The following is a 12,124-nucleotide window of genomic DNA, read 5'->3' on the forward strand; positions in this document are numbered from 1 at the left end:
AGAGTTAATTTAGTTAATCTATTTTAAAGAATACTAGTGGCAACTCTTTTTTTATATTATCAACATCGATTGTGGTGCAGTGGTGGAACTGTTTCATCATGTAGTGCATAATTTAAATTTATTCAAGGCTTCACGGACTCCGGATATCGGATAAAAAATAAAATAAAAACTCTTTTTACATATCAATATAACAAAAAAAATATTTAAAAATATTAATTAAATTTCACATTGTTCTCGATAAATAAAAAAATTGAATTGAAAAATACTTTTTTGCTTACAAACGGGATATTTTATTTATTTAATAAGGTTCGTCCAAAGACATACAACTATAAACTAATCTATGATAAATATTTCCTCAAGCATCTCTATCGAGAATAGTAACAATCAAAGAATATTAAAAAAGAAAAAGAAAAAACAATATCTAGACATTCAATATTAGAAAAAATATTAATACATAAATATATTTTTTAATTTAGGCTAATCTGATATCTATATTTTTGTGGTATGTACGACACAGGTGTATATTCGTTCAATTTAACGTTCATGTATATGAAAGAGAAAAAAATCCTACAAAAAGAAGAGAATTCTAGAGAGAGAAAGAAGAAAAAAAAAAGGGAGAATAGAGATTTTCTTGTTTCTTTTAATTTGTCTCTCCTTCCAACACATTCTGCTCTTCTTCTTCTTCGTCATCACTCTTTTCTCCTCTCTCTCTCTTTCAGTTTTACTTTGTCAACAGAAATTCTCCTTTTTTCTCTCCATTTTTGTTGCAAATTCTCCTTTGAAATGCTGTAATTAACATGAACAGAGTGCGCATTGCTGCACACCAATGAATCCGACCACTGTAGACCCAACACAACCACCACCACAGCTACCTCAGCTGACACAACCACCGCGCTCTTCCTTCAGTTGTGACCGACACCCAGATGAACAATTCACCGGTTTTTGTCCTGAATGTCTCTGTGAACGACTCACCACCTTAGATAACAACAGTAACAATAACAATCCTTCTTCTTCTTCTCGACGTCCTTCTACTTCTTCATCTTCTGCTGCTGCTGCTGCTATTAAATCCCTTTTCTCCAAACCTTCTGTTTCTTCTTCTGTTGCTAATCTTCCTCCTAAACCCATTAAACCCACTTCGTTTTTTCCCGAGCTTCGTCGGACTAAGTCGTTTTCTGCTTCTAAAAACGAGGCGTTGGGGTTTAATACTGCTGCTTTTGAACCCCAAAGGAAATCCTGTGACGTTCGTGGTCGTAATACCCTTTGGTCTTTGTTTTCTATTGACGACGAGACAAAAACTGGGAAACCCACTTGTTCGCAAAAGCAAAATCCGAATGATATTGGTGACGGGTTTGTTGGTAGACCAGTTAAAGAGGAAGAGGAAGAAGACGAACCCGAAAACGATGAAGATTCTGGAAATGTGGTTGATGAAATAATTGAAGAGGAGCTACCGGTGGAAAATGAGGTGGAACCGGAGATTGTGGTGGAAGAGGGGGTGAATGGGGATATATTGAAACCGATGAAAGATCATATAGATCTTGACTCGCAGGGCAAAAAAGGTTCAGGAGGAAAGGATTTGAAGGAAATTGCAGGGAGTTTTTGGTCAGCTGCATCGGTATTTAGCAAGAAATGGCATAACTGGAGGAAAAAACAGAAGCTGAAGAAGAGAAACAATGGAGAAAACTCGGGTACATTGCCTGTAGAAAAACCCATTTCAAGGCGTTATAGAGATACCCAATCCGAGATAGCAGATTATGGTTTTGGAAGAAGGTCCTGTGATACTGATCCTCGGTTTTCGCTCGATGCTGGGAGGATAAGCTTTGATGATCCAAGGTACTCTTTCGACGAACCTCGTGCTTCATGGGATGGTTATTTGATTGGTAGGAGTTTTCCTAGAATGCCACCAATGGTTTCAGTTATAGAAGATGCCCCAGTTTTGCATATTCCGCGGTCCGATAATCAAATACCAGTTGAGGAGCCGCGTCTTTCAATGACTTCTATCAATGAGGATGAAGGGGTTCCTGGAGGGTCTACTCAGACTAAAGAGTATTACTCGGATTCATCTTCGAGGAGAAGGAAGAGTCTTGATAGGTCTAATTCAATTAGGAAGACTGCAGCTGCTGTTGTGGCAGAAATGGATGAGATGAAGGCAGTATCTAATGCTAAAGTATTGCCTGCAATGGGTGATCAATTTCTTGGAGCCAAAGTGTTGGTTGGTGAGAGGGATTCAAATTCTAATTCCAATTCTTTAAGAGATGACTGCTCTGAGACTTTTGAATTGACAGGTTTTAGGGATAATAGTTCAGTGATTGGAAATGGGGAACGAAAGGAGTCGAAAAAGTCAAGGAGGTGGGCCTGGAATTTATGGGGTTTTATACATAGGAGAGTTAGTGGGAACAAAGATGAAGAAGATGATAGGTATAGTAGATCAAATGGAGTGGAGAGGTCGTTTTCAGAATCTTGGCAAGACTTGAGGACAAATGGTGATGTAAGAGGTGGTATTAATAGGAAGGTATTCAGGAGTAACAGCAGTGTGAGCTGGAGAAATTCGACCGGTATTGGTGGATCATTTGGGAGTATGAGGAAATCTAGTGTTGAGATGAATGGACATGTAAAGAAGAAAAGAGATGATATTGTATTTGAGAGGAATCGGAGCGCTAGGTATTCGCCTAATCATCTCGATAATGGACTCTTGAGGTTCTACTTGACACCCATGAGAGGCAGCCGGAGAGGTTTACCAGGAAAAAGTAGAACAAATGGCTCACACTCGATCGCGAGGAGTTTACTTCGACTGTACTGAGATCCAAGGTCCTTAGTGCTTCTTTTAATCAAAAAACGTTAATTTTCGTTGCATTTGTTTTGATATCATTTGTGCCAATGTAATCTTGACGATGCATATGTCATCTGTGTACTCCTTGGATTTTTTCTAATAACAGGAAATTGGTGTGTGGTAGCATGACAGTTCTTAGCTTGTCCTTCGAAATTGTTTGTTTCCACATTTCCATAATAGGAGATATGGAACTGATGTCTCAAGTTCATAATTGCTAAGACTTGGCAATAATTGGCTTTTGATGTCTTTTAACTGTTTTCTATACTTGTAATAGTCATGATTCTGCTGATCTATTACTTGTGTACATTATAATGTTGCCAATAATGATATGCTTCCTACTTGCTATGTGCCTATTCTGAAATCTTGCTCGGTCCGTGCACGGATCATCTTACACCACCATTCCTTTTACAAATGATTTTCATGATTGTTGTTTGTTGTGTTCATTGTTCTCTTGGTCAGAGTCAATTGCTCTTACCAGAGTAGTCCTTGTCAAGGAAACAAAAACAAAACATAGTGGATCACCCACCCAAAAAAAGTAGAAACTGTAGTGTGGTGATGATCAAGATGTTGAAAGTTTTGAACTTGATGAAATCACATCCAAGATTCTGCGTTTAACCATTTCTTTTTTTTTACTCTTCATCCAGGAACGAGTTTGAGGTTTAGGACGACGTACTACTAGTCTCGCTTACCTTTCTTGGTAATAAGATTATCGACGATGTCACTGCAGGAAAAATTGCTTTTTGAAGTTTCAGCATTCACTTGCTGGTAGGGAAACTCATTTGAGAAGCTCCATTCTGAGGTATCAAGCAAATTTGTGCAGAGTATTGATTGGGAAAGAACAATCTAATTATTGTGGATTATCAAAAATCTACCTTGGACCTTGTTTAGAAAGATTGTATTAACAACTGCTGCTAAAGCTTCAAATAGGGGGATTCTGTAAACAAAATCCTGCATATTGTTCCCTTTAGTGATAGCTTGCATGTATAAATGTTGACTTAATTGGGATATGTAGTAGTGTCAACTCCTCTTAATGCATAAGAGTTGAGTTTTTCTTGTTTTCTTAATTGGGGTCTGTATCTTTCATTGGTATTGGTTAGAAATGAAAAGAGAAATTGGTGGATTGGTTGCAACAAGTTTTGTTTCTTGATTTTAGCTGTGTTTTTATCTTCCCAGGAGAGGTGGAGGGTGCTTTTCATCCGAGTAGCCCCTCTTGTCGATTTCAGCTGTTGATCGCCAATTTTATCAGCTTGTATGATTCCTTAATATTCTATTCTATCAGTTAACTTAATATCGAAAAAAAGCCGATATGGACATTGAGGATTCATAAAGATGATTCTAAGTTACTAAGGATTGATGAAAAAAGGTATTTGTTTTGTTGAAAGTTTAAGAAGAAAGAATCTGAGTCTGAGTGCAAAAAGAAGAGTGAATAAATCAAGCTCAAAGTGGAAATCCAAGCATTATTTGACCTAATCACATCATCTTTTCTTTCTTCTTTTGAAAAAGAAGGGGAAAAAAGAATACAAAGCAATGATTATATGTCTAAATACTGAGGTGTTTTCCTCATCTTAATGGGAAATCAAAGTAATAAAGTCAGCAAATCCCTAAAAAATTTCCAAGTATGAGATTGAGAGTTTCATTTTATGTCCACTTTTTGTGCTTCTTTCCCCCCAATCAACTTATCAAGTAAAAGCTCAATGATCAAAAAATTCTGCCCATTTAAGTCAAAAAAAGAGTTTTTTTTTTTGAAAAAGAAAACATGTTATGTTTTCTACCTTCAATTCATGACCAACAAAAAAGATGAAGAAAAAACAACAACAAAAAAAGGGCTCGAATTCCAATGCCATGTCTACTTTCTCTCTCCCAAACAATTGAGCCCTCTTCTTTATAGTGGAAAATTGATGTAGTTTCCCAATTACAAGTATTACCATGAGCCTGTTTGGATTGGAACCAACTTAAAGTCTTTTTTTAATTTTTGGACGTATTTGTCTAATACTAGCTTTGAGTCAGAAAGTTTTTAAAGTCAGTCAAAAATTAAAAGTTAGGATTCGTAACTTTTTTTTCTAAGTACTTAAAGTCATTTTCTTTGATCATGAAAATTATTTTTATATCCCTTATATTTTAACTAAATTCCCAAACTACCCTTTTTATTCTTTTAACCCTAAAATTCACATAATTTTCCTCATTTAAGCACTTTTATCCAAACACTCAACTACTTATTTATAAAAATAACTTTCAGCACTTTAAAGTTCTAAAATCACTTCATACATAAAAATTACTTTTTTAAAGCCCATCCAAACGGGCTCCATGTTAGTTTCTCTATGTCATCCATTCGAATTTCAAGATTCAAATTATTTAATTTTAATTATAAATTTAAATATAAAATTTTAAAATTTTTAAAATTAAATCTACATATTTAAAAATTAATTAAGAAAGTATAATAAATCACAATAGTTAATAAATCAAGATATTTAAAAAATATATAATTAAAAAAAGATTTGTTTAAATATCAAAATCCAAAAAGTAATACATATCATTCTGTCAGTGATCATGATGAAGGAAAAGCCATATGTTATGTTCTAATTCAAAATAACATACCAGTGAAATTTCATATATGATGTTTGGGGAGCGTAGAATATACATAATTCTTATTCTTACCTTTATGAAGATAGATGATCTGTTTTCGAGAGTCTCATTATGCTTTAATTTAAAAGAGAAGAATTTAAATTTTATGAGTTTATGTAGCGATCTCAAATTAATATAAAATAATAATTTTGATCACATTTTCATCTAATTTCATTTATTAAAAAAGGATAGTGAAATTGAGTGATTCCAACGTTTGGGCTATTTAATACCAACGTTACAAGAATAAAATGCACGTGGGTTTGGTAATTGTACAATTATGCTTTTCCAAGCCCAATCTAAAAACCTCTGGTTTGGGCTATTTGCAAGTTTGGGATGACTGTTTAAGCAAAGAAATTCCTAAGGTTATCTCTGGTCTTTAAATATTGTCCTATTTATTTGGATAGTTGTTATCCGTTATATTGTATTATATTATTCGTTTAAATATCATATTTATTTTAATTATTAATCAAATTTGTGTCGTTTAAATCCATCACAAGGTATCGATGAAAAGTCTTAATTTGTGTTACGATCGATTTAGTGTGATTGTGTTGTTACTTTAATGTTTTCTTCTTATCTTATATTTAGTTATTATCTAATAATTTTATTTTATTCTTTACCCTACCTCTTTATAACAACTCTACCCTATACTCTACTTTTCTTGTAAGTTTATCATTCAAATTATTGATATGACATTATATAATGACAGAGATATTAGAATACACAGAGCAATAGCGCAAAACAAATAGTAGATCGACATACCTCCAACCATTGTTACAAATAGTAGAAGTTGTCGCTGTTGGTTTTCCAATCCAGTAAGTCTTCTAAGCACTCAAACCTCACTCAAGATGGTGTAGAGTTTTGAAGGAGAATTTGTGGTTAGGGACCTTTAACTAGATATGTCCTATTTATAGTTGTTCTACCATCAAGAACGATAGTGGGAAATGGTAGTTATCATTAGTGGGAGTGGAGTAGTTGAAGAGTAGTGAAGATAGTGGAAGAGTAGTGGAGTAGTTGTAAACTTCCATGGAAGTTATGGACCACATCCATGGAAGTTATGGCCACATCCATGGAAGTTAGGGCCACATCTACGGAAGTTATGGCCAACTTTCAACATTATCCCACTTGGTCCATCATTCTAATCCCATAAGTGAAATATAATACATGAATCATGGCGATAGTTCCTCTTAGGAGCGAGTAGTATCTTCCATGTATCACAATGTATTATGCTTCTAAATTTTAGCCCATATTAATTAATGAATAAACTCAATATTTATTCTAGGTCCATATTTTAGCAATAATTTTGAAAATAAAATTGAATGTGCACATAGTTAACAAGAATTATCATATAAAATAGAGTTTCAAGAACATTCATTGTTACAATAAAATTATACATAGTGGGACTAAGTCCTATTATGACTACATGATCCTTGAATTTATGTGGTGGCATGTCGTTAGTTAAAGGATCAGCCAATATTACTTCAGTGCTGACGTGTTCAATGACCACTTTCTTATCTTTAACACATTCTCTTATGGCTAGATATTTTATGTCGATATGCTTGCTTCGACTACCACTTTTGTTATTCTTAATATAACACCCCCCGAAATTTTTCCCTAAGATTCGGACCTTTCTGGTATTTGTGTAGGGTCGAACTCTATTATTGTGAAGTATATGCATGAGTTAAGATGAGTCCCTGAGAAATTGAAAAGTGTTAGAGGTGATGTGGGGTCACAAAGGACCCCTAAGACCAAGCTAAGTCCAAAAGATTCATCGTGGCTAAGTTTTAGGATGAGTTCGTAGAAGGGGTCGACTTCTAACGACCCTATCTTTTGAAAAACGACAATTTGTGTGGCCCACGACCTATTAAATTAAAGTTCGTTGAGTCTTCTTTCCAACGCCACCAAGAATGTAATTTTTAGAGTTTGGAGTCAAAAGATTTGATGATCCTAAGACGAACTAGCACGGCAGGAATTTTAAGCCTGGGTTAGAATTGCTGGAAATTTGGGCTTGGCACCGCAGTGGTGCGACGTGCCACTATCGCGCTAGGAAAAAGCCTCAGTAGTTTGGCCCTGGCGCGGCACGCCACTACGAGATGTGCAGGGTTTTCAAGCCTATTTTCCAGAACCCAGAAAACTTGGGCTTGGCGGTGTAAGGGCGCGACTCGCCACTATCGCGCCAGGAACAAGACTCAGTAGTTTGGTCCTTGGCGCGATGTGCCACTAACAGATGTACAGGTTTTTAGCCTATTCGACTTGGCGCCGCAATGGCGCGACGCGCCACTATCGCGCCAAGGGTGTTTTTGGCCTATTTTCTAGATTTTTGGAGAAAGGGCAATTTGGGAATTTTCTCAAAATATATATAAACGGCCTTGAATGTTTTTGGACTATATTTTCAGTCCCTCTCTCTCTCTCTAAAAGCCCTAGAAAATTTCCCTCTCCTCTTCTTCTTCTCCAAATCCTTCTCTAACAAGAAGTGCCTCCAAGAGCTTCAAGATTCAAGCTTTCCATTGAAGACCCAACATCAAGGTTTTCTTCAAGTCTTCACTAAGGTATGTAAGGCTACTCAAAACATGGGTTGAGTCCACCCATGTGCCCTATACTTTCTTTGAGGTTAAATGTTCATAAGAATGGAGTTTCTTGATAGGCCTATGTTCAAATGAGTCTTATCACTTATTTAATTAATTCCTATTATGTTGATGTTGTTGAGCTAAGAAATTCCTAAAAATCTTCTTGTTAGCATGAGTCGATGGAGATGAGTTGTTGACATACTTTGTTGATTTCCTTAACCATGTGATTATGTTAAATATGTCAATTTCCTTAAATGTGTTATTCCTCTTGAATTATTGATTTAAAAACCTTAGAGTTGTGATGAGTTCCAAAGATGTGTTAAATGAATAGAGAAATGGTTGGATATGTTTGTATGATGCCATAAATGTATATTTAAATTTACTCTTGAATGTTATGATTGGAATCGATCGGATAGTATGATTGGGAAATGTTTGATGGTGATAGAGTTGATGAGTCGACAAGGTTCTAAATGAGACTTGTCGATATGATTTGATTGAGTTAATTGGATGGAGTTTTATGAGCATTGAGTCTTGGGAGGAGTATCAAGCACCGAATTAGGAAAGAGTATAGTCCATACTCGAACCCAATAACTACGTCGTCAAACGTAAGAGGGGATTGAACCGTTAAAGTCGGATGCTTTCCCCAAAATTTTTGTCCTGACATTATAGGACTTGGTTAGATTGGATCCATGATTGGTTGATTCGTTCATACCCTGGCAAAGTATGAACGGACGCAGCAACAACATCGGTTTGTTGTACTGTCACTGGCTCGTAAGTGATGGTTGTCGGATTGGAGAAACTCCCACATAGGTCTTGATAGTACTCTGAGTCGGATTGAGTTGAATTGTATACGATTTGGTCCCGTCTAAACTATATTCTTGCTTAGACTTAGGACGCTTGTTGAGTTGTACTTCTTTTTGAGTTGAGATTCCCGAGTTGATTAGATCCTTTCTGATGTTGTTTCATTCGGCCATTTTACATACTCGTACATTCCATGTACTGACGCCATTTGGCCTGCATCGTTTCGTGATGCAGAGACAGGTACTAGAGATCATCAACCGGTGCACCGTTGAAGATCCACACACTCCCAGCTAGTTAGTGAGTCCTCCTAGTTTCTGGAGGATGTTGAGTTTCCTGTATAGTTTTGTGTTGTTTCCTTTATTTTGATTGTTGGTAGCCATGGACTTGTCATTGGCACCTCCTAGATTGTTGATAGAGGCTTCATAGACCGCAGCGTAGAAATGTTGGATTGTTCTTTTGAGTAGTTCTTCTATAACTGTTTGTTGATTTGATAGTTATTTGGCCTTTGGCCTTAAATTATGAATAATACTTCATTAATTGAGTCTTCCTCTGAGAGAATGTGTTTGAATGAATGTGTGACTGGACCAGGTGGTTCGTTTGGAGGCCAGAAATGGCTTTCGAGTGCCGGCAACACCTAGGGTACCCTTCCGGGGCGTGACAAACATGGTATCAGAGCCCAGAGTTCAAGAGTCTTAGGGAGTCTATGAAGCCGTATCTAGTAGAGTCTTGCTTATGGGTGTGTTGTGCACCACACTTATAATCAGGAGGCTATAAGACATTAAGAATTGTTTCACTTCTTTCATACTCTGAATTCGTGCGATACAGTTAAACTTTATAAAACTCCTTTCTAATTCGTGCGTTTATATATTGCAGACAATGCCTCCTAAACGTACTGCTAGTCAGAGGAATACTGATAACGTAGAGATGCCATAGTCAGAGGTACGCCCATCGAGGGCTAGAGGCCGACCAGAGAGGTATGCGGAGGCACCTCAAATGCCTACTACTTCACCTGCACCAACTTTGGAAGCAGATTTTAGATGAGCGATTGTCATGCTCACTCAATTAGTGGCTGCCCGAAATGGTAACCAGAGTTTGCCAACTCTTAGCTCTAGTTCCTAAGAGCCATCTACTGCTACCAGAATTAGAGACTTTTTGAGGATGAATCCGCCGGCATTCACGGGGTCTAAGGTTGATGAAGATCCCCAAAATTTTATTAATGAGATATGGAAAATCCTGAAAGCTATGCATGCTACGGAGATTGAGGAGGTTGAGTTGGTGTCCTACCAGCTCAAGGATGTGGCAAACATCTGGTATAACCAATGGGAATAAGGTAGAGGTGAGGATGCTGAACCTGCTATGTGGGATGAATTTGAGGGAGCTTTTCTTGATCACTTCTTTCCCCGAGAATTGAGGGAAACGAAAGTGGAGGAGTTTGTGAATCTGAAACAAGAAGGCATGAATGTTAAGGAGTACAGCCTGAAGTTCATCCAACTGTCCAGGTATGCTCCAGAGATGATCCCAGATGTGAGGTCGAAGATGAGAAAATTTGTCTCCGGTTTGGGAAGACATATGAAGAAGGAGTGCAAAACGGCATTGTTAATCTCCGATATGGATATTTCAAGATTAATGGTATACGCTCAACAGGTGGAGGATGAGAAGAGAAAAGACAGAGAGGAGCATCTGAGCAAGAAGGAAAGATCAGCTGGGCATGAGAATGAACAGAGGCAAAATAAGGGCAACAGGTCCTTCTTCCAGAAGAGGCCTTCCAACTATGCCTTATCTACTGCTAGTGCACCTATGCCGTTGAATAGGTATGATCGGCAAGGACAGAGTCACCAGAATTTCAGACCCCAGGGTTCTCAATCCCAGGCTAGCATGGGTCAAGGTTCGCAAGGGAAGCCACTATGCATCAAGTGTGGTAAGCTCCACTTGGGAGAGTGCAGAGCGGGAAGGGTTGATTGTTATAAATGTGGCCAAATAGACTATTTTCAGAAGAAGTGTCCAGCATGGGGGAATAGAGCGCACTATTCTACCACCGCACCATCATCTAGAGGTAATCAGAGGGGAACTACTTCAAGTACGAGCAGAGGTACAAACCGTCTATATGCCATGGGTAGTCATCAAGATTAGGAAAACTCTCCAAATGTCGTGACGGGTATGATTCGAGTCCTTTGTCTTGACTGCTATATTTTGATGGATCTGGGTGCCACACTATCTTTTGTGACTCCTTACGTGGCAATTAAGTTTGATAAAATCCCTGAGTGTCTCCTTGAGCCTTTCAGTGTAGCTATTCCTGTTGGTGATTCTGTTTTAGCTGAGAGAGTTTATAGAGATTGCACTATGTCAATTCATTACAGGGATACCTTGGATGACTTAGTTGAGTTGGACATGGTTGATTTTGATGTGATCCTTGGCATGGACTGGCTTTATGTTTGTTATGCTTCTATTGATTGTAGGACTCAGATTGTTAAGTTCAAATTCCCGAATGAGGCGGTCATAGAGTGAAAGGGGAGTCCTGTCGTGCCTAAGGGTAAGTTTATTTCTACCTTAGGTCCAAGAAGCTAATCTCAAAAGGGTGTATTTATCACCTTGTCCAAGTGAAAGATGACAGTATTGAGTCTCCATCCCTTGAGTCGGTTCCGATTGTCAACGAGTTTCCTGATGTCTTTCCTGAAGATCTGCCTGGAGTCCCTCCTGATAGGGAGATCGACTTTGGGATTGATGTCCTTCCTGATACCCAGCCTATCTCAATCCCTCCATATAGAATGGCTCCGGCTGAGTTGAAAGAGTTGAAAGAACAGTTGAAAGACTTGTTAGATAAGGGATTCATTAGGCCGAGTGTCTCACCATGGGGTGCTCCATTCCTATTCGTGCGAAAGAAAGATGGGTCCCTTAGAATGTGTATTGACTACAGGCAGCTGAACAAGGTCACCATAAAGAACAAATACCCTCTCCCCAGAATAGACGACTTATTTGATCAACTTCAGGGTGCCACTTGTTTCTCAAAGATAGACCTAAGATAGGGCTACCATCAGTTGAAGGTGAGGGAGTGTGATATCCCAAAGACAGCTTTTCAGACCAGCTATGGCCACTTTGAGTTCTTGGTGATGTCCTTCGGGTTGACTAATGCCCCCGCAGCTTTTATGGATCTCATGAACCGAGTATTTAAACCATATCTTGATATGTTTGTGATTGTATTCATAGGTGATATTTTGGTCTACTCCAAGAATGAGGAGGAGCACGCCCATCATCTTAGAGTCGTCTTGCAAACTCTGAAGGACCAGGTATTGTAAGCAAAGTTCTCTAAATG

General features: G+C 37.8%; 1 protein-coding gene across 1 annotated transcript; it reads left to right on the forward strand.

Annotated features, from left to right (window-relative positions):
• The first annotated feature begins 521 nt into the window (after positions 1–521).
• Positions 522–3,960, forward strand: LOC129882360 (protein OCTOPUS-like). Its single transcript, XM_055956617.1, has 2 exons — positions 522–2,805; positions 3,472–3,960. The coding sequence occupies exon 1, from the start codon at positions 827–829 to the stop codon at positions 2,795–2,797; it is 1,971 nt and encodes a 656-aa protein (XP_055812592.1). The 5' UTR covers positions 522–826; the 3' UTR covers positions 2,798–2,805; positions 3,472–3,960.
• Positions 3,961–12,124: the final 8,164 nt, after the last annotated feature.

This window comes from Solanum dulcamara, chromosome 3 (genome assembly GCF_947179165.1).
Source record: "Solanum dulcamara chromosome 3, daSolDulc1.2, whole genome shotgun sequence".
NCBI classification, from domain to species: Eukaryota; Viridiplantae; Streptophyta; class Magnoliopsida; order Solanales; family Solanaceae; genus Solanum; species Solanum dulcamara.